Source organism: Protomyctophum parallelum (assembly GCF_964188405.1).
Source record: "Protomyctophum parallelum genome assembly, chromosome: 5".
NCBI lineage: Eukaryota > Metazoa > Chordata > Actinopteri > Myctophiformes > Myctophidae > Protomyctophum > Protomyctophum parallelum.
Genome location: NC_139702.1, coordinates 48,706,472 through 48,732,878, shown reverse-complemented (window position 1 = coordinate 48,732,878; position 26,407 = coordinate 48,706,472). Strand labels below are relative to the sequence as shown.

General features: G+C 41.2%; 1 protein-coding gene and 1 long non-coding RNA gene across 4 annotated transcripts in view; one reads left to right on the top strand and one right to left on the bottom strand.

Annotated features, from left to right (window-relative positions):
* inpp4b (inositol polyphosphate-4-phosphatase type II B) overlaps window positions 1-10,713 on the top strand; it is a 245,706-nt gene extending 234,993 nt beyond the window's left edge. Inside the window, 2 exon segments of the mRNA XM_083765321.1 lie at window positions 308-462; window positions 8,887-10,713. Of these exon segments, the coding sequence (XP_083621447.1) occupies window positions 308-462; window positions 8,887-9,019 (288 nt within the window). The 3' untranslated portion in view covers window positions 9,020-10,713.
* A 1,174-nt stretch (window positions 10,714-11,887) lies between these two features.
* Window positions 11,888-25,800, bottom strand: LOC310858559. 3 transcript variants are annotated; one of them, XR_014569209.1, is made up of 6 exons: window positions 25,624-25,800; window positions 22,784-22,871; window positions 17,725-17,803; window positions 16,395-16,445; window positions 15,617-15,781; window positions 11,888-12,862 (listed from the first exon to the last, which is right to left on the bottom strand). It is a non-coding gene; the product is annotated as an uncharacterized lncRNA (long non-coding RNA). The 3 variants fall into 3 exon arrangements; XR_014569210.1 differs by lacking the exon at window positions 11,888-12,862 and adding an exon at window positions 13,238-13,790 and having other exon boundaries at window positions 22,784-22,893; XR_014569211.1 differs by lacking the exon at window positions 11,888-12,862 and adding an exon at window positions 13,238-13,790.
* Window positions 25,801-26,407: the final 607 nt, after the last annotated feature.

Genomic DNA, 26,407 nt, shown 5'->3' with positions numbered 1-26,407 from the left:
GGGTCGATGGGTGTATTTGATTCCGTTCCTTTTGCACACTGGAATGGACTGTGGAAAACAGGATGTTGTTCCAAGACACTTTCCACTTGACTGCCAGCATTAGTTTTGACGAACACTTGGCTCAAAACTGTGTTTCTCAATAAAATAAAATGAACACTAGCACTACAAATATTTTTGCGTAACCTAGTGAAATGTTTGATATGATACGGTCCAGTGAGGACAATGAACTGAACCGGCGGCAAATATGTCTTATGTGATGGAGTGATTCCGAAAAGTGATACCCACGCTGCCTTTCTCACCTTCCAAGATCTGCCGAAGACTGAACGGTATCAGGTTCACCAGCTGTAAAAGTGCCAAAGACCGGACATCCATGTCTGTCACGCTAGAACAATGTGCCCTGCTGCGAGATGAACACCAGCTCAGCAAGGACTACTTCATCCAAGCCCTGGACTGCATGCGAAGGTAATGCCAAAAAGAAACCCTACAGGGTTAGGGTTAGTGTTGTACAGTTGTAGCCACTGTGGTTGTCCCACTTGCGTTGGTGCAAATTCTGATATGCAGCTGTACCAAATTAATATATTTTATTATTCGTTGCAGTCTGGAAGAAACCACCTTTTTGAACCATTTTTGAAGACCTGTGTGTTGGTTAAAAAATGTATTGAGCCAATGGAAAGTATTAAAAAACTCCATTGGATCCCCCAACTATCTGCCTCCACCTCCACCTGTTTAGTCATCTTTCTTTTATATATATAGAAATCAATAATATTGAACACCCTTTACGTCTGTGTGTTGGTTACAAAAAGTATTAAAAAGCGCTTCGACAAAAACCTCCACTGAGCTGGATGTTTTTTCATTCCCTGAAAAATAAACATTGTTTGTCATTGAGTTAGGTGGTTTCTTCCAGACAGCAGAGATATGCCAAAAGGCTTCATATGAATTATGAAGATGAAGGGTAACAAAACCTATAATCAAACATCATAAAGTGGCAATGGCATCCTACTATTTATCCTGCTTCCATCTTATATCAGAGCTTGAGATTTGATTCTCTCTTGAATGAAATCAAAACAAATGAGTATACTGTAACACAAAACTCTCTAACATCTCTCAACCAAGTAATTACCAGATAATGCATTTCATCCCCCAAGAGTTGACAGGACCACAGTTGTTCCCTTCCTCTTCTACTTCTTCTTCTTCTTGTGGACACAACTGTACAGCAATGCCACAGACGGAAAAACTGTCTAAGTCCACACTATTCATCCATATTGTATAAATGATAGATAAGGGGACAACGAGGCCTTTTCGTGGAGGGGTCAGTCTGAAATTTGGACTTAGACTGTTTTTCGTCCGTGGTACTCAATTCAGTCATTCAAAAGCAAGACTTCTTCCAATGGCTACATCTGTGCTAAATATGGGTGCAGGTTACCATCCTAATCAATCACCAACACTAAATTCAACCAATTATCGATGGGAGCCATGCATGGAATTAGTTTTAAACCAATACTGATTCTGATATTCGATGAGTAAATACAACTGACTGAACAGAAACGTACTACACAAGCAGCATTAAATATGTACCGTTTCCTGCATGGATTGTGTCAGTGCTGCTATAGTACAGTATCTGGCATCTGCTATATAAAACATACAGTAAAAAGACCAACTGAAAACAAAAGCATTGGTCTATCATTTTGGCTTCTGTTAACAATCCAGTAGTACCATAATACTTACAGAAGGTTACAAACCTGCACCCATACAAGATGTACATGACAAGACAGGACACATTCACCATGCACACATGCCCATTTTTGTCTGCACCCCCACCTCCCAGTTCATCACCAGTAGCTGTGACTCCGTAAGCATCCCTGTTCATTCCTCTTCCTACACACAGTGGTGCAGCAGCTATTGTAGAAGCCCACATCATGCATATAATGCCCTTCACGGTTAAATGTGAGTGTTGGTTTTAGCGTATGCCCATGTCAACATGACTGTCATGACATTTATCATTAAGTGATCCTAATCCTATACAGCTGATCCTATAGCGTTGGTCTGAGCTTTGATAAATGTCACGGCTGAAACCGACCGTCAGTTAAATACGCCCTTAAAGATTCTCCAAACGCCCCAATTTTACGACATGAATAACCGGAATACGACCAAACAAGGTATGAACAGCATAGAGTTATATCATGAACGCATTTATGACTGCCTGGCTGCAGTGGCTGGGGCTATCAATTATATGAACTTTTATAGAGTGAAGTCCTGATTATATGCGTAAACATTAATGGAGGCTGGTGTGTGGTGGGCTGGTTGGGTTACCTATCTCTGATCGGTATCAGGTACGGTCGCCCCTAAACCATCTCGCCCCTCAATTTTTCCGCCGACCGCTCGGTCTGACGGTTCTTGTATTCTTTATTTTGTTTTACTGAGAATAAGGTTAGAAATATGTTTAGGCCGGGTTAGGCATAGTTTTACTGGGGTTAAGGTTAGGAATAAGGTTAGGTTTAACCGTTTAAGCATAATTTACTTAGCTTACTTTAGGAATGCCAGGCAAAATCACATGTATCATTTATTAGTTTTATATATTTTATAGTAGCCTACATTTTTGGAGTGAATACATATGTTTAGATGCCTGTCAGGTGGTAAGACAATGCTGTTCCGCTTGTCTATGACGGGTGCAGACAAAGCCTACGACAGCTCCCGACCAGATGTGAGTTTTGGCGTGGTGTACGTCAAAGTCCAAAGTCACGCTAGAATGATAAATGCCCTAAATTGCGATTGTGACCTATGGGCCTATGTGTCCAAGTATCCCTGAGCAAAACACTTGCTGCTCCACACTGCTTCCAATAGTTAGGATGTGTAAATGGAGAGGACAAAAATGTGAAAATGTACAGTGAAAGAAATGTAGAGCGAGAGAGAGCCATCACATTGTATGCATTATAGACTGGGTTTCCTGATGGGCTTTTTGATATGAATTAATTAATTAATTTGTCTTCTTTCATCTTTGATCTCAAAACCAGTGTCCAGACACTTTTATGATTTCCAGGTTGATTTTTCTTATCTTGCTGGCATAACTGGGTTAGAATGATATCAAACTGGGGAGAGAGAGTCTTTTACTCTCCTGTGCACACGTGATTTTGACAGTTTCACCAACAACCTCTTCATTACTGATTGATTTGAATTACTTCCACAAAAGATAATTTGTGATATTGAATGATTTCATAACACTGGTAGTCTGGTACTGACTTCAGAATGATTTAGAGTAGACACTGATTTAACCACATTAAACCCGATACTCCCCCAGGGGTCTATACTTGGGTCCACTCCATTTTTTACCTTTGTTCCCCAATGCGTCGCATCTAAACGCGACGTGTCATGTTTAGATGCGACGCATTGTGAGCTGCTATTTTCTGCGAATGTTCATCTATTTTCAGTGAATATTATGATGACATGCCCAGAACAGGGAGGGTTCATGTGGTTATTGTATTGGTTTACGACAGGAATACAAGACACTCTCTGTCTTGTCGTGTCTCATCTTGTTCATGGATGTAGGCTTTATACTACAATAGTGTTAATAATAATAATATATTATTATTATTAGGCCAAAAAATATACCAGTTTGCTGACATAGGGCAGGATAGGAAGGATGAGAGAATATTTCCTGCAGGTGGCAGAACCGGTTGATTATTATTGAAAATATTTATCACCAGCACTGCAAGGCGTTCTTCTCCACTATGATACCCGCTGTAGTATAATTTGAACAGCTAGGCTACAGTATTGTTTCTATGCTGTAAGTTTGTCTAAACATATGGCCTTACTCTATATATGCAATTGTATGAACCTACAAGTGTGTGAACCTTAACCTTCTCACTACTAACTAATCCAATGGTGCAGTATAAGCGTATATCTATTCTACGTCCGAGCATAGACATGGTAGCGCCCCGCCTGCCTCTGATTGGCCTACCGACACTGCCCTTTTTGCCTGTCCTTCGAGATGCAAGGGTACTCCGTGGTGGGAAATAATACAAGTACAAGAGAATGGCAACACACGACAGTAACTTGTAACTTAATTTTTTGTCAAGTTTACACATGTATACAAATAAACAGGCCAACAATATTAGTTTGCCTCTTCTACAAAAATAAAAGTTACTGTCGTGCGTGCCAAGCTGTCATTCTCTGGTATTATATCGTACATATTATTTATTTATTTCCCACCACGGAGTAACCTCACGGCAGACTATCTTCCATGTATCTTCCACCTCAGAGGAAACTCTGGTAAGGCCGGCCAGGCCCGGCAGTGTCGGTAGGCCAATCAGAGGCAGGCGGTGCGTTACCATGTCTATGCTCGGACGTAGAAAAGATATACGTGCAGTATAAGCCATTCTCCTCAGATATGCTAGCAGCTGTAACAGCATTTCATCAGCTGTGCTTTTAGCATTGGGCCACAGGTCAATACATAATTATTCTAGTGAATATCTATTGACCCTGTAGGCTACACAATGATACTGGAGATCTGCCCAATATCTGCTTCTATTCTAATGGCTGAAATTGTTCAGTGTTATTATACTACTACAATGAGGTTGGACTTCTATACAAGAGCATTGAACCACAGATTGATTTATGAGACCACATAATGTTCTAGTGCGTGTAATTTCCCATTAAATTCATCCATCAACCCCATTTGTTTGACAAGCACACTCACATTCACATCCAGTGTGCATGCCATAAATCTCACATGTCCAGATGTTATGGCTCTCAAATTGGATGTATTCCTCATGCATTCTATTCTGGAAATTAAATGTACTTAACACGCCTATATCAATTCTGAATGACATGACACTTCAGCAGCTGCCAATATGGAAAGCCAGCTACGTTTTAATTCAACAGGCCCAGATGTTGGACTGCTGTTTTTCACTCTTTTTCAAAGTCTCTAGAGGTGCTAGTTCCAGAGTGCTGTGAATAGCACAGAATAGAATTAAACGCATTGCACATTATAAAACAAACCAATGAAAAACTAGATGTTCTCATAAAATATAAATTGAAATTGTTTTTCTCTAAATGAACTTCAGAGCTATCCAACTGATTGCAGGAGTTCAGCTCTGCATGGAAACAACATGAACAGGAGTTGATTTGTAATTCACAAGATAAACAAGACTTTATAGCACGTAGGCACCACAGTACAAAGCACTGTAAAACCACATATAACTAATTGATATGATATAACCTCGCTAAGGCACATGACTGAGCTTTTACTACTGTTTTTTGACATAACAGAATACATATCTAAAATTGTGGAAAAGGAAAATACACTGTATTGAATGCGAGTTTTCTGACGCATTATTGGCGAAGAATTTGCAGAATGCATAGGATCATGGAATGACAAAAAAAGAAACATCTGCATTGTGCATATTAAAACTGTAGGCCTACATTTCGGCCATCATCCTTTACCCAGACGGCTCATTCTACCCGCACCATATTACCAGTTTCTAAGGCTATTTCACCACCCAACTGTTCACTAGTCCTGTCTGTCTGTCTGTCCATCTTTGCCTGCTGCTCGTCTGTAACACTCGTCTGCTCGTCTTTAGAGGTTTAACCTGCACTAACAGCAGGGTCTAAGTGGACTCCTTGGTGCACCTGCTTTTACCTAAGCTTCTAAACAGGCTCTTAAAGGGGGAATTTCACCCATAATGCACAATGCAATGGATTTTTATTTGAGCCCAGCTCTCAGTATAATTGACTGTCCACGAGAGAACAGCCTAGAGATCATTAGATAAGATGTATGGCTGAAATTCAATTTAGGTTTAAATTCCTATAAACCCCACTACTATACTATAAATAATCAACTTAGTAACTTGAATCCTGTATTTGACTAGTGGCATGAGGACATAAGCCTATATTATATTACTATACATAAGGCTATATTTAACAGAACAAACATGTGCCTCTGTTTTATGACAGACTCACCCCCATGGTGACCTCAAGCTAAACACCTACCATCTGTATTCTGTATTCTGTATAAGACTACAGCAAATCATCACTGTTTTAGTTTGTGGTGAAATGCCCCTTTACAGACAAGGTCCAGCAGGGTTCGATTTGCTTGGGGGGGGGGGGGTATCCATGCCCCTGCTTTTGATATCTGCCACTCGTCATTATTTTTTATGGTCGGTGGGGGCATTTTATCGCTGCTTCTGGAGAGACTGAATTAAATAAATGCATTTCCTTTGGGAAATATAGATATTTATGTTTGATAATATCACAATTTAACAGTTTTAATATCGATTAAAAAATAATTAAAAAGATAATAAATAAATAAATAAATATACACGTTTCTATAATAGCCACATATGTAGAACGCCTATTTTTATAGTTGTCATTCAAAGAACGGTTGAAGTACCCCCCCCTCCCCCTTCTCAGTTTTTTTGCTTGGCTTCGTCCACAAATCGAACCCTGCAGTCCGGTGCCCAAACGAGTCCCACTTCAGACAGCTACCTCCTACAATGTAGCGTTACTAACCCAGCAGTGTCTCTATTCTGTCTCTGTTCTTGTGGTGTCCTTCCACATCACTCCACTGTGGGGGGGGGGGGCACCACCGCAGTCGGCCGAGCCAGGCAGATGTCACCGGACAGTGGGACGACCCCGAGGCGTGCACCGTGGCAGGGGACAAGCCAACGTCACGACACTTTTACCCCATAGCCCTGCTGCTCGTTAGCTCCCACCTACTGGTCGTGTGGCTCATTTTAAGTCTTGTTTTTCTGCTTGCAAAATATCAATAAATTGCTGATAATGCCATATATAGACAGAGATCCTCCCTCATTTTCTTGGGTGATTATTCTGTTTCCTTCTTGAGCTGTAACTGGATATGGCATTGGGTGAGAGAACCTTTTCAAAAGAGCTCTGCAACATAAAGATTTTCTGTTTGTGGGGGAGTGGTACATGGCTGATGGACATGGTTGTACTTGGCTTATGTACTTGGTACTTGGCTGATGTACATGGCATTGGTACATGGCTGATATACTACATGGTACATAGCTGATGTACATGGTCCATGTAAATCTTTTTTTTTTCAGAAGATGTGCAAGCGGTACATGATTTTTATTTGATCAATAATGGTAGATAATGTGTAGTAACATTATACTATCCCAGTGCAAATAATGTCTGATAGCTCCGAAATATGCATACTGGTAAATGTGTCACAAGTTAACACATTTAACTAATTATACATGGTAGGACAGTGCTCAATGGCCAACAAAGGCTACATATACTGCTGTGTGGTCACATGCAATATTTGGGAGGATTAAGTGTCTGACAGGAAACCATCGTTAAGGCTCATTTATTTTTGAAAGCATAATGCTTTCAAAGAGAGATGGAAGCTTTATTTATCTAGAACTTGATACTGGGCCAACATCAACTTCATGCCCGATTTATAGTTGGTTGCATGCTACGTCGCACTCCGAAGATATGCTATCTACAACTCTGCACTGTGAACTTGTAGATCTGCTATGTTTGGTGCAGGAGACCAGCATGGAATTGAGCATAAATCAAGCTTTAGGCATCTGATATAACAACCTTCCAGAGGGAATGAGATATTGAGTATTTGTGCATATTAAGTGACAAAGAGAGATAATGGTTCTGTCCATTTCCTATTCCGACTGTCCTCCAGAAAGTTTACAGAGCACACAGATATATAAGACTACAGCAAATCATCACTGTTTTAGTTTGTGGTGAAATGCCCCTTTACAGACAAGGTCCAGCAGGGTTCGATTTGCTTGGGGGGGGGGGGGGGGGGGGGGAGGGGGTATCCATGCCCCTGCTTTTGATATCTGCCACTCGTCATTATTTTTTATGGTCGGTGGGGGCATTTTATCGCTGCTTCTGGAGAGACTGAATTAAATAAATGCATTTCCTTTGGGAAATATAGATATTTATGTTTGATAATATCACAATTTAACAGTTTAATTAGTATTGCTAATTGGGGAATGGGGATCAGTGGCGGTTGCCTTAATATTAGCAACTTGGCATACTAGCATATGTTCATGCCTTTTCTTTCATCTGCGAAAAGTAAGGGTGGTGAAATAAAGTGGAATGAGTACTAACGAAGAGGAGCTTGGCTGGTGTGCAATGTGCATTAGGGTCAACCAGGGTAAAACACTACCTCAGATAAGACATTTAGAAAACAGAATTTAAAACAATAACAGTGCACACTGCACAGCCAACCATTCAGTGCACCACATGTTACAGTTGCATTATTATAAAATACCAGACATATGAAATGCAACTTGGTCATCTTGGTGTCTCTGTCTGTTGGTATAAGCATCACACCCTGTAGGTACAGACCTAGCTTGAATCCAGCATTGTACATACATGTATGTCAACCTCTCAACCTTCATTCTATACTGTCTCTCTCCATACTGCTAGGAAGGTAAAGCAGACCAGCCTTATTTTAATATAATCTTGATTTAGATGAATATACAGCAATCCACACATGGACAGAGAAAGAATGAGTTAGGTCATCTCCATTTTCTCCCCTCATTTTTTTGTTCCGCACCATTACATCCACTTCCTAAAGGGGCACTTCACTGTAAAACCAAAGGGATTTGTTAAGCTTGCTTGCAAAATGTAAAACATATTAGTAATAACTAATAACTGTGTAGAGGTACCATCTGTGTCTATATGTTTTTTGCAAAAATATTGGGAGTTCAACTCCAAACATTTAAACCATCTAAGAAAATGTATTCTTATCTGTATTATAAGTGAAACGCCCCTTTTCGAGGTCTGCATTCATCATTTGGACAATTTAGACAAATGTCTCATGTTTGCTTTTTGTTTGTCTGCCTGTTTGTTTCCCCCTCCTCTTGTTCCCTCATTTCTCTTCAACCCTCCTTATTTGATCATCAGAGAAGGATGTCGGATTGAAAATGTTCAAAAGAACATAAGGTGCAGGAAATATGCCTTCAACATTCTGCAGCTGATGGCCTTTCCCAAGTGCTACCGACCACCAGAGGGAACTTACGGCAAAGTAGACTCTTGAGGAAGTAAGCACACATCAACAGCGGCTGCACCAAATAATGATTGATCAGCAAATAATAATTGTAATATCAAATAACAATTGTAACGATAAAAATATGTACATTGTTCAAGATTGATGAACAGTGTTTGCAAAGATTTGACGAGTGCATGTTTTTTTTTTTTTTTTTTTTTTTTTTTTAATTTTTTGGGACGGGGGTTCTTTTTTATATTGGTTGTCACTTGTGTGTTTTTGTTGCTCTGTAACTGTGTGTGGTGGGGGTTGTACCAAAAACGATATTTGCCAAATGCACTTTGGCTTGTAAAAGTCAAAGCACCTTCCATTGTTTAATCCTATAATTTAAAGCATTATGATGGCACAGTGTAGTGTACTCCCAGCTTGATTAGACTCACAAGGCAGTCTCCGTAAAACGCTTTGCTCAACTACTGTAGACTGAGGGAAATTTCACAACTTTCATTGTTAAAACTGGGTTGAAACAAAAAACAATCTGTATTGCAGAATCAATCAAAATGTTTAGAGAGGCTTGTGAGAGTAAACATGCACCCTGGTCAACAAACATATCAAGGTAGTAACATAAGTAGAATGCAAAGGGAAACCCTGGTCAACAAACGTATCAAGGTAAATAGTAATATAAGTAGAATGCAAAGGGAACAATGTAGTGTCTCAAAGAACCTCCCCGGGTAATCCTTTGTTCCAATCATCTGGCAATGCAACAGTTTGTTTGTTTGTTATTTTTTTGTTGCATTACTAAACCAATAATTTGTTGACGGGCAGAGACTCAATGGAGACTTGTTGAGTCTCCTACTGGAGACTCCACCGGTCATCAAAGTAAATGATCTACTCTTTTTTTTAGAATTCATCGCCATAAATCTTCAACTCCCAAAGAAATGAATAACACGGGAGAAACTAAAACACTCTAAACTCTCTCTAAACAGAGACTGTGATGAATGAGTCCAGCCTAGAGCAGCTGTTGCTCTAATTTACTTGTTCCACTGCATGCCATATAATATGGTGGGACTGGTACCAGTTAGAACCGAGTTCAGATTCAACCAATGTGAGGCTTATTTGGATCATCACCTTTCCATCTTTTTTATTTTAAAATGGTCCACTCTTTTATGTTGACATTTTAGTTATATTTATTCCCCTGTGGTACAGACCAATTAAACCACAATAGCTTGGAAATACATGTGTACATCAGAGCAAAACATATTCAGACCATCTTTTCTTACTGTTATACTGAATTTCATTATTTATTTTTATATTATATAATTATTTTATATTCTAAGAGCAATGCCTTAGATGCAAAACCATGTTTATTTTGTATTGTATATTGCACATTTTAGTGTCTATTTAAGTAAAATGAAATAAAAGAGGTTTCACATGGGTGCAAATACTTGCAGAATTATCATATTTATAGCATTATGTTGCCGTTGGGTGGCAACCTACGATCAAAAACCGTTCCTTTTATTATTATTTTTACATTTTATAATGGTTAAGATAAGGTTTCTGCTCAAAAACAACAATTTCTATTTTCAATTTATCTGAGGTATTGTAACAAGCTGAAGTGAGATTTCAGCATATACCGTAGTTACATTTGTATCCTTGTCAGATTAATCTGTTGTATGAATTTGTTATTGTGTACATTTGACCATACCATTCTCAGGTTCATTTTTTATGTAGTTATTTATCTTCATGGGATACATGTTAAAATTGTGAAGATATAGTAAACAAACAAAAAATGTCACAAGACAAGAATGTTGAGAAACCCTGGCCTAACCCAGGGCCCAAACATTTTGGAAGGCAATCATAGCAAATTGGAATGGAATCTGAAAATCTGATTATCTTGATCACATGACTCCAGAGATAATGTGTACCGATTTCTAGGAGTTTGAGCTTATAGATCTGCTATTTTTGCCAAGACAGTATGCATGTGGCCCTCTGGAGTGAGTGTGGAACTATAGTGGCCTTCTCCATCTTCAAAGTTGCCCATCTCTGATATAATGTACAAGTCAGTGGACACCCTTTATAATTTGTGTTTCCAGTGAATGGACATTTTAAAGTGCCGTGATCAACAGGTATAAGGAGGACGATTTATTTTTATTTATTTTTCCAAAAATGTGTACAGTATTTGTTAAAATGTTGTTTTTATGTGTACACACCCACCAGTTCATTAAGTATGTCTGGTCTGCCTGGTGGGTGGTGATGGGTGGTGATCCACCTGAACTGAAGCCTCACCCACAGCTGTTGTTGTATGATAAAGGGGGAGGGGTTAGCGGAGGGGATGATATTGCGATGTCACTATATCACTGTCTTTTTCATTGGCACGTTTGACTGTCAAGGTTTCAGCCTCCAGGAAGAAACCCCAAATACAAAGGGAAGACATCATTGCACACAACCACCACACCAAGGGGCCTAATGAAGTACTGTCACCTCAAACACATGAAAAACTGGAAACAATCCAAAACTTGCGGCACGCCATCTTTAATGATACAGCTAATGACATTCATCAGCCTCTAGGAAGAAACCCTAGATGCAAAGGGAAGACATCATTGCACATAACAACCACACCAAGGGGCCTAATGAAGTACCGTCATCGCATTAACCATGAAAAACTGGAAATACACAGATCACGGCACTCCATCTTTAACGCTACAGCTGCAATTCCGAGGTTGTGGAACTAGTTTGGCCAGGACAAAGCCCTGGATTAACCTTAACAAACACCTTTGGCATGATTTGGAATGGTAAATGCGATCCAGGCCTTATGATCCAACTTCAGTGTCTGACCTCATTAATGCCTCCTGTGGCTGAATGGAAGCCAATCACAGGCATTGATATAGTATTGTGTACAATATACAGTCACATATAGATAGGAAACATTATCTCTAGGTTCCCAGTTCTAACAGAGAGGCCATAGTATACCAATAATAAGGCATAAGACAAATGTACTCGAACGCAGACATTTAATGCTTCAAAGACGAGAATTATTATTACGTAATTATTACTTCATCAGAGTCAAAAGGACATAAGTCACTGCGCTGGAGGCGTAAATTGGCCTTTAGAGTGTATACTGTTTTCTATGTGGCTTCACTGTTGTGTTGTGTGTCAATTTATGCCATGGTGATTATTGGTGGATTACAGACATAGGATGGAAGCTGATTATCAGCAGCCAATAAATATAAACATTTCCTTCTGTTTCTTTTGACTTTGATGAAGATGTAATTGAAATGTCCGTCTGTAAGGCTTTACCTGTCCATGTGCTCCAGTACAAATATCTTCTTAGTCACATACTTAAAGTACAGTAGCAAGTACAATGCTAAGAGTCAAATGAAAAGATAGGCCATGACCTGCAGGACATAACTGATAAGACATTACATACTAAAGTATAATAATACTAGTACATTGAAAAGGCAGGCCATGACCCACAGGACATACGTAACTAATCAAATTAAAATAAAATCTAAACTTGACCTGAGGAGTTATGTACATCGATACAGTAGAAAATGGCAAATATAAAACTATAAACCTATACGGTTTGTTGTGCACAAAAACACACAGCATCCACATCACCCAGTAGTAGTAGTGTATCAAATCTATATAGTCAATTTAATGCATGAAGAGGTCATGGTCATTTGACAACGAGGTCAAATTAGGATGGCATAGGACATCTGGGTGGCATAGGAGGTAAATCACTCGCCTACCGTACCACCGCAGAGGCCGTTTGCTTCCCTGTAGAGGTGCCTCCAGCTTGGCCGGGCTCTGCAACAAACACAATTAGCAGTGTTCACAGCTGGACAACTGGAAGGGGATTGTGTCCTTTCCGCAACGCCTGCGGGTTGGTCGTGATGCCTGTACAGTTGGGAGGGGAAATTGGAGGTACTATAGTGTTACACTCTCCAGGATCCACATCGCTAAGGCATGGATCCAAAGAGGATCTCGTACTTCATGTGACTTGCCTGTGACATCGTTTGACATGTATGACCTATTATACTTAACATTTGGACATTGTTTAGTGCAAGTACAGCCTCATTGACTTCCATTATAAAAAAGTGCACTCCTCTGAGCGCAGATCTCCACTAGGCTGGACCCACCATACAATCAATCAATCCAGGGCCGTCAGCCATGGGGTGCAGTGGCCAGGACACAAGGCAGATACTGGTGGGGGAATAGAGTTTGTATGACAAATCGTTCAACTTTTCTGTACTGTGTAGATTCTACACAAGTTGCACCATTTGTCCTACAAACTCTATAGATTCCCCTCAACAAGCAATATAGGGTATGCGCATGCATAAAGTGAATGGCAAATCGAGTTGCAAAGTGAGTGGCAAAGTGAGTTTAACGTTGTTTAATGCAAGCATATTGGACTTTTGTTTGGATGTATGGGCTGTCACGGCCAGAAAGTAGTTTTTTGGCACTCAGTAGGCGTTCCCGCATAGGTTTGATGATGATGTCACGCGCATACCCTCTATACCAATTTGGGGCTGATTGAATGTTGCATGACCCAAATTCTGTGTCACTCATGATTTTAGCCACTCAAATTTCCCAATGATTCCTACGCCCATGCATTCATGCTACATTCATGCTACAGTGTGTAGATATATATATATTTTTTTTTTTTGTACAAGCATACAATTACATACACAGTTATCTTATTTACACTGTATTACAGGTTCCTTTTTACAGGTTCAGCATACATTCTCTGTAAAAGGGAGAGCATTCTTTCCAGGAAAATGGTTGCATTTTTAAGAGTCTGTGCTTCACATGGTGGACAGCTGTCCTAAAAGTAAAAAACAAAATAAAAATAAAGAAATGCAGTAAAACAACGTGTTGCATCATAGTCAAAAATGTTTTGTTTTAACTTTCAAATTGAAAGCCTTTAAATAAAATAAAATCTTTTTAGATATTACTACAGATAAGATTAGGCTAGGTTTTGTGTGATGGTGTCTAACCATTTTATATAACAAATCAAAACAACTTAAGCAACAACTTGCAGTATTTCATTCAGGCATTCCTAGGCTTCATTTGTACGAACTATGAACCCAGTATTTTTACATACGTCTGAACTGGTCATGAAGTGATTATGATCAGTGAAAAGTGCAGGTTTTATATAAGCTTTAAGGTTCTTACACACTGGGCTCCATCTTATGCCATGCTTTATCCTCAAGTAATAAACATTTTCCGTGAATTACACATTTAGAAGCTTCCACTATGCGTAAATGTTATCTTGCGGCCACACAACCCACTATTTATTTTGCCGGGTGGAGGTGTGTCTGTAGGCGTGTTGATGCGCTTTCCCTATATCTTATGCACAGTTGCACACAGGTTTAGGACAATGGAAAGTGCCTCTTCAAACCACCCATAATGCGAATTCTGTTTGATAAAAGAATGCGCTTCTGACTCTGAGACAGTGAGACCTGAACATTCACAGCTCAGAGGTCTCGTTCTGTCTTAATTCTCCACAAATCTCTGTGATTGGAATTTTACTATAATCAGCAGTGTCAATTCCTTGTGCTTATTGTGTTTAATTGTCTAGTCAAATAAGTTATTAGATTTGCACGAGTGAGGCTGTGTTGGAGCTACTGGACACAAAACAACCCGGCCTCTGTAAAAATATAAATAGGCGATATTTCAAGGCAGCAACGTGTGTCGCTCTTCCATGGCCATGGGCCATAGTGTAAATCACTGGGCATAATGTTAAATGGATCTCTTAAAGGCAATAGAGCACCGAAGTCTGACGTCACTTTCAGTAGAGGGCGTCAGTCCCCAGGTTCATGTATTTGTTTAGTTGCATTGAAATCACCATAGGAGGAGTTTTAGATTGATTCATATAAGAACTGTGTTTGAAAAATAAACATGTCATCCCGGCCGCTTCACTCACATGGATATGAAGAATCAACTGACTGAGAGAAAACGCTAATGTTACTGCTGCTGAATTAGTTAGATTTTCGCTAGAAGCAGACTGTATCATATATGAGTGACTGACTGTTGCAAACGATACAGAGACACCTCCCTGACAATAACGCCGAGACAGCTTGTTTATTTTTGGACCACAACGCTTATAGTAGACGATATTAAGATCACCCCATGTTATTCTCCATAGAGAAACTACTTCCGTGAACCAGGGGAATCGTCGGGATGAGCGAGTTACGTCAGGACTTCGGTGCTCTATGGCAGGTGGCACAGTGATTGGTTTAATCATTGTAACGCCCAAACCACACCTATACATAATGTAAATCCCCAAATTAAGGAAAAAGGGCCCCTGCCGCAAGATGGAGTCCCCAGTGTTTATTTCATGCAATTCATTCATATTAATTTAAACGTATGTATCATGAGCACATCCACACAGGACGTGAATATTAAAACATACGAGGTGACAAAGTAATTTCTTTAAGAACAGAGGTTGATTTTTCACCAGGAATAAAAGCATCAACCTGAGGCATTACCAAATTAATAGTTTGATGTGAAATATTCGCACTGGACCACTCTATCAGCTATCAGAACTTACAAAAAGCGACCTACTGTGTAAGAATAATTTCTTACATTCTTAGAGTTAATCAAATGCTTAACATTTTACTTTGAGGTAAAAACTCAAACAGAACTTACAGAATAACTAGCTTGAGACTTCATGAGACTTTCTGAAAAGCTGATGTTGAAATGACGGATGCAATGTGCGAAATGTGCTTCTGGTCTTTCCCATATGCCTACTTCAAGGAAGATGACATTCAGTTCCAAGAGATAGCATTTCAGGGACACTGTTTTACAGTTTTCCTAAAAAAAGAAACAAAAACAGCATATCTTAGATTGGACAAATAATGTATACAAATACACCTCACTGATAAAGCTTTAAGCAGGTCTAGTACTAGAGAAATTCACTTTCATGTAAATGTATGTACTGTAGTTATTGTATTGTGATATTAACATTTATCAACCAGAAGAGCTATACTTACCAGTGATTAAAATGAGTGATATGCCACCATGTTGGAAAGATTACAACACAAAATTGATTTAGACCTGTTGCTCACTGTTATGTAGGTTGCCGTTTGTGGCTGTAATCAATACAGAGGCCTTGAAGTAGGTTTTCAACTAGAAAGCACTTTGTGTCACCATTTGTAATTTGCATTGGTGAATAAAGACGTGTTCTCTGTTCATCTGTTACAAAACAAAACTAGGGAAATGCCTAAAGCTTTCTCTGTGAAAAAGGTATGCTATATCAATGGTGGCAGTGATCAATAATCTTTCTTACCAACAACCACTGGTAACAACACTGAGCTCCAGAAACACCATCGACAGGGTCTTTTCGTTTTAAAATGTTGGTGTTAAATGTGTTTTTCCCCCTTATTTAAAATTATAATGTGAGCGAACGTGAACTGAGCCAACTTACCCCAATTTCTCCTTTCTCAATCGAAGGAGCATACAGAAAAGCATCAGATTTCTGGAACAAGAGAAAGGAAATAGCACAATTTATTACGTCAGAATTACGATAATCTCTTTTGAGTTATTTTATTAGTCTAGTTTCCAAATATAGTCGTAAACAAGGATAAACATTGAAAAATAGGTGCACAGGAGTGCACGGCTGCACGCATGCATGGTCCCTTGTCTGCTAGAACGCACGCACACACACACACACACACACCAGTCAGATATGCACATCTTAGGTCCCAGTAGCCCTCCAAGCAGAACCCAATGGTACTGAAGTTTCTGACTTTTTGACGACACAGACCATTGGGTCCTGTTCCAGCAGTATCCTGCCACCTGGTACGCGGACATACATAAAACATAAACAACGTGGATAACGCCTGTCTGCGCTCTTTGACGACATTTTTTTGTGTGAGGGCTTCTGAATATGTGAAGTATAAGTACCCATACATGCCGCTGCGAATATCTCCTGTGGCGCGGAAGCCGTTAAGTATTTTTAATCTTTGTTTGACCGATTTGGTCGCTTTGATTCTTCTCTTCCTTCCTTGTTTATTGACACCTCATTGTACCGCCTATCTGGCTAGCTAGTGGTGCTATAGCTATGACAGAGCAGATCAGAGGCAGGGACGTAGCCGCACAAGCCAACCGCACACCGGGAGGCGGTTCAATAAACGGTAAACAAACAAGAAGAAATAAAGCGACCAAATCGGTCAAACAAAGATTAAAAATACTTAACGGCTTCCGTGCCACAGGAGATATTCGCAGCGGTTTGTATTGGTACTTATAGTTCACAAATTCAGAATAACTTAAACTAAAAAAGGCCGTCAAACGCCGCAGATACGATCTTAGAGAGAATATTTATGTCTGCGTTCCAGAATTCCCATACGAAAATATAGTTATGAGCAGGGACCCTACATAAAACTCATCCAAATTTCAGAAAAGCTTTATGGAGGGTCCCGAAAGGGGCTAAGGTCCCAGTAGGTCCAGTGACAGTGCATTTGATTAATATATAGGCTATATACTGCATGCTGGTAGTGGCTGAGATAGCTCAAACACTGGAACAAATTATATTTTATAAAGGGACTTGCCGGTCTAGGTGAAACTTCCCAGGCCAAACTCAGCCTAAAAAAGCAGGAACCGACAATCGACAACAACAGCCAGATCACAACATTCGAAATCCCAGAAAAAATGTAGTTTAATATTTCAATATCGACATAATATTGTCCAGTCCTACTTTAAACCACATTTTCACGGTAAATAAGGACAGGAGCATGGTTATATTTTAAACCTCTCACCTGAAAAATAGGTCTCATTTTCTCCAAACAGACCTGAACGGCTGCAGTATCAACAGCACCAATACATGTATTCAGAAAGCTACAAAAGAAGAATGAATGAAGAATGCTTTCAATGTGAAATAGTGATCATCAGAAAGTATTTGGATGACATTTTACATTAATTTGATTTGTTGGGCTCTGCATACACATTATGTGTATTAGTAGTTAGTAGTTTGTGAAATTAGTTGTGAACAGGGACGACATACACACGGGATGAAACGTCTGGCTGCTGGCAGATGAACACTATTCTATGGCCTCTAGTGCAGTGGTTCCCAAAGTGGGGTCCGGGGACCCCTAGGGGTCTTTGAGGGAGTTCCAGGGGTCCCCAGCTAAATGATAGTTAGGAACCAAATAGACTCTTATGGGTCCAGACTCCAGAGTGTACAAATGGAACCAAATGGACCCTTATGGGTCTGTAACTCAGAGAGCATACAAAAGATTTTACAATATAAATTGGGGTCCCCAAGATAGAAATAGGACTGTCAAAGTTAACGCGCTATTTAACTAGTTAACGCACAATCCTTGACTTGTAACGGCACTATTTTTTTTGACGCGCGATTAACGCGCAGTGATGTTTGAACCTCGGTCCACACCGTAGTTTGGGAAATCAGGAAGTAATGCACTGACGTCGATGCAGCACATAAACAAACCCCGTGAGCAGTACAATGGATAAAAAAGAAACTATTTTGAATGGCAAGTTTAGCTTCAAAGCCCTGCCAGATGGTTCTCTGGACAGGACAAAGGTAATTTGTATTTACTGTCGAGGTGAATATAGTTACCACCGGAGTACGTACAGTCTAAAATACCACTTGTCGGCAAAGCATACAGCTGATGCAGAGAGCCCCACGCCCCCTCCTCGCTTAAGGCAAGCCACGCTGGATAGTTTGCCGAGGAGACAGCTGGACAACGCTACAACCCGCAAACTTACCACAGCGGTCGCCAAATGGGTAGCTACAGCCTGCAGGCCGATTAACATTGTGGAGGACGAGGGTCTGCGTGAAATAATACGCATCGCATCCAACGACTGTATGTATGAGTTGCCTTCGAGAGGCACTACTGTAAAAAACATCCACGACTTGTATGACAACGAGAGAGCCACAGTGGCTGAGGCGTTGGGAAAGACCCGCACAGTTGCGCTCACGGGAGACTACTGGACTTCACTCAGTAATCACAGTCACCTCGGGGTAACAGCGCATTATTTTGACGAGCAGTGGGGACTTCGGTCGCATGCTTTGACCGTTATGAAGACAGAGGAGAGGCACTTCGCCGACACGTGTGCGGAGCACTTCGACCAAGTAGTCAAAGAGTGGGACATTGAACCGAAAGTCAGCACGCTGACCATGGACAGTGCACGTAACATGATAGCAGTAGTCAGGGAACTCCCGTTTGAGCATATGCCTTGCGCAGCACATCTCCTCCAACGAGCCATCACAGTGTCTCTACAACACTACCCATTTGATAACGCATTGGCAAAATGCAGAAAGGTAGTGGGACATTTCAAGCATAGCCCACCAAATGCAGCAGAGCTTGAGAAGCAGCAAGCTGCACTTGGAAAGAAAGTAGAGGCGCTGTCACAGGACGTGTCAACTAGATGGAACAGCACCCTGGAGATGATCAAGCGTATTCTGAGAAATGAAGAACCACTGAGAGCTACCCTGGCCCAACATACAACCAAGGTCACTATGCCAACAACAGCTGAGCTGGATAAACTGCAGAAGTTGGTGACAGTGCTGGAGCCCTGCAGGTAAATAGTTACTACTCTCATTTTGTGTGTGTGTGTGTGTGTGTGTGTGTGTGTGTGTGTGTGTGTGTGTGTGTGTGTGTGTGTGTGTGTGTGTGTGTGTGTGTGTGTGTGTGTGTGTGTGTGTGTGTGTGTGTGTGTGTACTGTGTGTGTGTGTGTGTGTGTGTGTTGGCAACCTGGTACCCATCAGCACACTACCCACACTGCATCCTACATCCAGTACCACATGACAAAGAAACAGTCGCACACATATTAAATGGTTGCAGCCACTATAAAGGACTGTCACTGTACATTGCCAGACATGACCGTCTGGTGGACCTGGTCTCAGAGGAGTACAGGACAGGACAACAAGAATGTATAAACACAGTACTGTAAAAATAGACTGGTTTGATAACAATGACACGCATGCTAATTCACTACAAAATATTCCAAATACCCCAGATATTGTGTTCATCAATGAAATTAGAAAAACTGTTACTATATTTGAAATAGGCTGCCCATTTGATTTGTATATGGACACTTGTTTTACATCCAAACTTATGAAATATCAGCTTCTGGTGGAACGTATTATGGCCTTGGGATATAACTGTCAACTTATTGTCCTTGTATTTGGAAGTCTGGGCCATGTCCATAAACTTGTGCTCAGGGGTCTGCAATTGGGTGGATTGTTAAAAACAAATGCAAAAAAGCTGGCTAAATACTGTTCTGTCTCAGCTACTATGGGCAGTCTGTCTGTCTGGAGAAGGCGTTGTTTCATTTATCCCTAGGTGGCTTAAAAAACAAAAAAACAAAACAAACATCCTGTCTAGTAGTGTCAAGTAATGGTATGTAAACAATGTGCTATATATATATATATATATATATATATATATATATATTTTTTTTTTTGTGTTAAGCATGTGCAGCAGCTATATCTGGTTGGACCATATAATGTATAACCTAATTCTGATCAGTGTTTGGGTCTATTGTATTACGCCTCTTGTGCAGATCCAAATAAAATAATTAAAGTGTGTGTGTGTGTGTGTGTGTGTGTGTGTGTGTGTGTGTGTGTGTGTGTGTGAGAGAGAGGGGGGGAGAGAGAGAGAAAGGGTGCTGTGTGTGTGTGTGTGTGTGTGTGTGAGAGAGAGAGAGAGAGAGAGGGGGGAGAGAGAGAAAGGGTGCTGTGTGTGTGTGTGTGTGTGTGTGAGGGGCGGTGAGAGAAAGGGGGCTGTGTGTGTGTGTGTGTGTGTGTGTGTGTGTGTGAGAGAGTGTGAGTGAGTGAGTGAATGAATGGGTGAGTCCTCAGCCCTTGTGTGGGTGAATGTAACAAGTTTTTTTATTGCAGGTACATAACTGAACTTCTCGGAGGAGAGAAGTTTGTTTCCTGCTCCGTGGTGCTGCCAGCCTTTCGTCATTTATCGCGAGTCATGGAGGTCTCTGAGGATGACCCAGCGTACTTGGTGAAATTCAAGGAGACCTTCGCAGCAGATATGGAGCAACGCAAGGAAAAAACTAACATCACATGGCTGAAGTTTGCGACAGCTCTGGATCCTCGGTTCAAGGACCTCAAGTGTCTGAGCAGACCTGACAGGGCTGAGGTGTGGCGTTCCATCAGTGCCTTGCTCAGGGAGGAGAGGCCTGCACAGCCGGAACAACCAGCGACATCTGAGCCACCTAAGAAAAGATTAGCTCTCATGCTTGCCCCCGATTCTTCATCTGATGAAGAGGAGGACTGCATTGAGACCTGTGTGGACCGCTACAGGGCGGAGCCCACTATTGGCATGGAGGACTGTCCGCAGCAGTGGTGGTCTGACCATGAAGGGGCACACAGCATGATGGCCTGCCTTGCACGCAAGTACTTGGCCACACCTGCCACATCCGTGCCATGCGAGAGATTGTTCTCACTGTCTGGGCATGTTGTTAATAAGAAGCGAGCCTCCCTGTCATCCGAAAATGTCAACAGGCTTGTCTGTTTGAGCAACTGGCTCAGTGCAAAGAAAAATAACTAAGTGTACTGTATACTGTATGTCTTTTGTCTTGTTTTGCCTTTGTCGTGTTTCCATGTTCATTTTGTCTGAGAAGAGGAGGCGGCGGGGTTGTTCTACCTCTGCTGAATACAACAGGCTATAGCCTAATTCGTGCTGATACTTTCCTATCACACCTGACACATCCACCCATTCCACCCTGCTTGCACTCATTTCTTCACCTCTTTTCCTCACTCTCCATTGCTCTGAAATGTTGACCCTAAGTCCTCCACATTTTTCACGTCTAATCCCTGTAACTTCACTGTGTAAAAACATTGGTTATACCTAAGGCTGCACACCATTATTTTGAGCACCTGGACATGCAAGTAGTAGTAGTAGTAGTAAATCTTTATTTCGGTCCATTTGAAAAAGCAAAAAAATACATACATTAGAGTCCACTCAAGTTGGTGCGCGGGGGGGGGGGGGGGGGGGTGTACGGACGTTTCTACACTGCCACAATGTTATGCTGCCCACACGGCCAGATGCAAAAGATACAAAGATGCTAAGCTACAGAGTCACAGACAGTGTGGTTGTTAAGCAGCAGCAGGAGGACGTTTGTTAGCAACACTGAAACGTCCAACACAGATAAAATGTATTACTCACCTACTGCTGCAGGTTCCATGTTTAAAGGTATATTCAGTGATTTCACTTAATTCAAATATCACTTATTTTTTTGTTTTGTTGTGATAATCCTCCCTACTATAGAGTGTGCTGGCCATATAAGGAGTTCCTCCCTGTCCCCAGTTAACCCCTGGGGGTCAAAAAACCTTAGGTTTCGTTTTTGACTCTCTATCCTGATTGGACGAAAGGCTGGGTCCCACAGCCAAAAACTAAACCTAAGGTTTTTTGAGTGAAATCACTGAATATACCTTTAAGTAAAGTAATTACAGTGTTGTTCAAGTGACAGATGCATGGTTTTCACATTGTAAATATGGTTGCGTGGTTTAGTGACTAGCGCTATGGCAAACTTTGGGAAAGTGTCATAGTAGCTTGTTTACAACTGAAACGGACTTCCTGTGCTTTGACTTCCTCTTCAAAATAAGAGTCACGTGTAAAGATTAGTCAACACTAGTTTTATTTCTAAGTCTACTTACAGGACGTTAACATCTCATTTGAGTTCCTTTTGAATGCCTGTCAGATTCTCAACTGTTGGTGCGCAAATGCACCTCACATGCCTTTGATCTACCGTGCAGAAAACATTTTGACGACACATGCACACTGGCGCACCGGTTGTGTGCAGGCCTTTATATAGCAGTTGTTCATGCATAGGCTTACCTCAGAATTAGGAGACAAAGCAACACCTCAGTTCTGTGACACACTCTACAATGGTCATTGGGTTCCATAGATGGAATTGCACGTCTTTCTAGACAAATGAAAAGAGAAAACTGTCAAGAATTTGTATTATGTTAATTATCATTATGTAATAGTATAACACTATAATAAATGAATCATTACGGTATATTATATAACTAGAAAAAGTGCTCCTCGGAGCACAGGTCTGCCAGGTCATGTAGGCCTATAGGTTATTGTGGGCCAGCAATGTTTGGAATTCGCCAATCAGGATGGAATGTGAAAAATCTAACGGATCACTTGATTATAGAGATGATGGGCTGTATTTTGCGTGTCTTAAGTACCAGGTCTTATTACTTAACTTAAGACCTGGAGGCGTGATCAATGCCATTTGGCTATTCTGAGTGGCCAAAGAGCATTGACCACGCCTCCAGGTCTTAAGTTAAGTAATAAGACCTGGTACTTAAGACACGCAAAATACAGCCCACTGTGTACAGTGTATCAATTTGCGTGATGTTTGCAGAAGTTGCAGACCCACAGGATTGCACCCAGGGTGCCGGGCCGGTTCCGGTGTGCCGCCCTGTGTCCGAAACGGTTGAGAAATAACAGAATTACCGTGTGGGTGTCCCTCTATACCGCTCTTATGATCAAACAGATCCATCTTCATCACTAGATAACTATAGAGATCATGTTTACCGATTTGCGTGAAATTTTTATCAAATCTGAAGGAGTAATATAAAAAAAACGTTTTACATATGTCAGCCTCCTGGTGGAGCTAATAAAAGCCAAATGTGAAAAATGCATGGCAAAGGTTTTTCAATTCATATGCCTCAAGGGAGTATGCATGCAAAGTTTTACACAGATCAGTGCAGTTATAGTAAAAACACGAATTGGCCTGTGTTATAGCGCTACCATGAGGCTGAATTGTAAAATTTCAATTAGTATTTTTTCCTGGGCCTAGTGGGAATGTGCAAAATTTAACGGAAATGGCTAACTGTGTTCATGATTACCAGGAATATGAACATTTTGAAAGACCTGTTTGAAGTTTGGGCAAAATTTGTAGTTGTACTTGTCGGCCTCCTGGTGCCGCTATAACAGAACCATGTGAAAGATGTGGGACAGAGGTTCAGCTCTGGCATCCAGGGTCCAGGGAGTGTGTGTGCACAGTGCACAGTTTTGCTGCGATCAAGCGAATGGTCCCCGCCTCCCAATTTGAGAACGACTGGTGTATGGGAGTATAAAATAACAGAGCAATGTTTAAGCACATGAATATGGCCCCAGGTGTGTATATGTGGGTGTATGTATGTATGTAAGTTTATAAATACATCAAAGATGCGAATATAATCCATTTCTAATGGATGCCTTGGCCTGGAAAAGAGGTCCTCAGGTGGTCTCCAACCTTCTTAGAGTGTTTCAACCCTCGGACCCGCCCACTGTCCTTTCTCCCCTGCCAGAACTAGCAGGAAGCTCTCTCTTCTATGTCCGAGCATAGACATGGTAACGCCCCGCCTGCCTACCGACACTGCCCGTCTTGCCTGTCCTCCGAGATGCAAGGGTACTCCGTGGTGGGAAATAATACAAGACAAGTACAAGAGAATGGCAACAGTAAATTGTAACTTGAACCCATTTTGGTGTTAGCATTATGTGCGTTAGCTATTGAAAAATAGCAGATCTAAAAGATCATAGCAGTTAAGGTCCCTGCACACATAGCGCGTTTTCGGATCTTTAGCGGGTTTCTCCATCGGTTTTCCGAAAAACGCGTCCGGTGTGCAACCACCTTTACCGTGTGGGGGAATTAGCAGACAACACTCTCTCTCACACAAGTAATAGTGTGGTATTCTCTCTCTCCCTCAACCCCTCTCTATCTGTGTGTCTCTCTGTCTCTCACATGAACGCATGCTCCACATTGTTGGTTCGACTCAAAAATGTCTGGGCTGGGGGCCTGGCTGTAAACAAGTTCTTGAGCTTAGTCCAGTTGGCAGTTACCCTGGGTACCTTTCCTATTTCCTTTCCTTTCCCTCTAACTGAAAGTGAAAGTAGGCTATGGCGTGTGTGATGGGTTCCCAACTTCCCATGCAGTTCCCACTGAATCTTAATAATATATTATACTTATAATATAAAGCTAATCAGACTGGATTCTGGGTTATTTTACAAATAGGCCTGCAAATACCCTTATTGCACCCATGTGTTTTTGTGCGTAACTATACATTGTTGTTTTTGTGAGCTGAGAAACCACTGCATGTAGCCTATCACCTCCCTGTCCGACAGCAGGCCTGGTGAAGCGAGCAGCGGCTAATCTGCCTACCGCAGCCTGCCGCAGGTTAATTATTCGCTTGTCGCCTTCTAAACCCCATTGATAAATGTATTATTAAATGTATTATTGTTGCGCCTGTATGTATCTGTTACCGCCTGGTACGTCTGACCAGTTTGTGTTATTGTTAGAAAACTACGCAGGCTTTAGTTTAAGTTGTACATGCATAAACTGTCATAACCCTTAAAAAAAAGAAAAAATGTATTTACAACACGCAAGATCGGTGCCAAACGGCGTTAGATTGAGTTATTTAAAGTAAATACTAATAGGGTGTAATTACTGTATAATAGGTGTATAAAAGGTAGGCTACAAAATTCGGATCTGTTCCGGACAATAATAATAATGAGCAGCCTCATATCCCGTGTACATTGACCCAATTGATTGACCGTTGGTAAATTGTCATGTCCTCATTTTAGAAGAGGGAATTGAAACGAGTGATCAACAGCTTAGTTTGGAAGTACGGAATTATAATTAATTATTCAACTTCCAAAGAGGTAAAATAAACATCACTTACTTTTCGCCCTTGGTCACAACAGAGCCTTAACAGGACTCCTACAACAAGCGCCCGTCTGGCATTCGCGCAGAGCGGGGGTTACTTCTAGAGCAGCAAGACGCAAAAGGATAAAATGCAACAAGGTCACATTTTTGTAGCCTATTCTACTTTTAACGTCACCTCTCATTCATGTCCAAATCGACAAATCTAGTTTGTCCACAACTTCACATATAGGGCGCGTTCGGAAATACCACACCGGAGCACACTCGCCTATTAGTTTGCATTGCACAGTGGGCTCAGTGCGCTATTTCCGAACGCGCCCTATGGTCGCACGACGCACACGCCCTTTCATGCTGCACTCTTGGTATAATCAGAGTCATAGAGACAGAGTTGCGACATTTTCGCAGATAAGTAAGCCTGGGGCCGAGGCTAGACATTGAGTGGGCAGATAACTCGCGCGAGCCCATCATAGAGTTATACTCTAAGGAGCCCATAGACTCCATAATGCATTCCGTAAACTTCCGGTGTCCCTATTCGCCAATAGAAGTCCATGTAGAAGAGCCGCCATTGGACTGGCCCCATGCAGTGAACGGAGTGGTCGTAACTACTCTATGCCTGGCTTTGGGTATAATATGACGTCTGTCAGACTGTCACGTGTCTCGTCTCTGTGAGCGCGATTACAACTTGTTCGACAGTTTTTCTAAACAAAAAAAATATATAACATAACCCCAAGATAGGATATGTTTTGTGTCTGGATAGAAAGCCAGTGTAAACCATTTTGACATGAATTGTCAAAATGTGTATG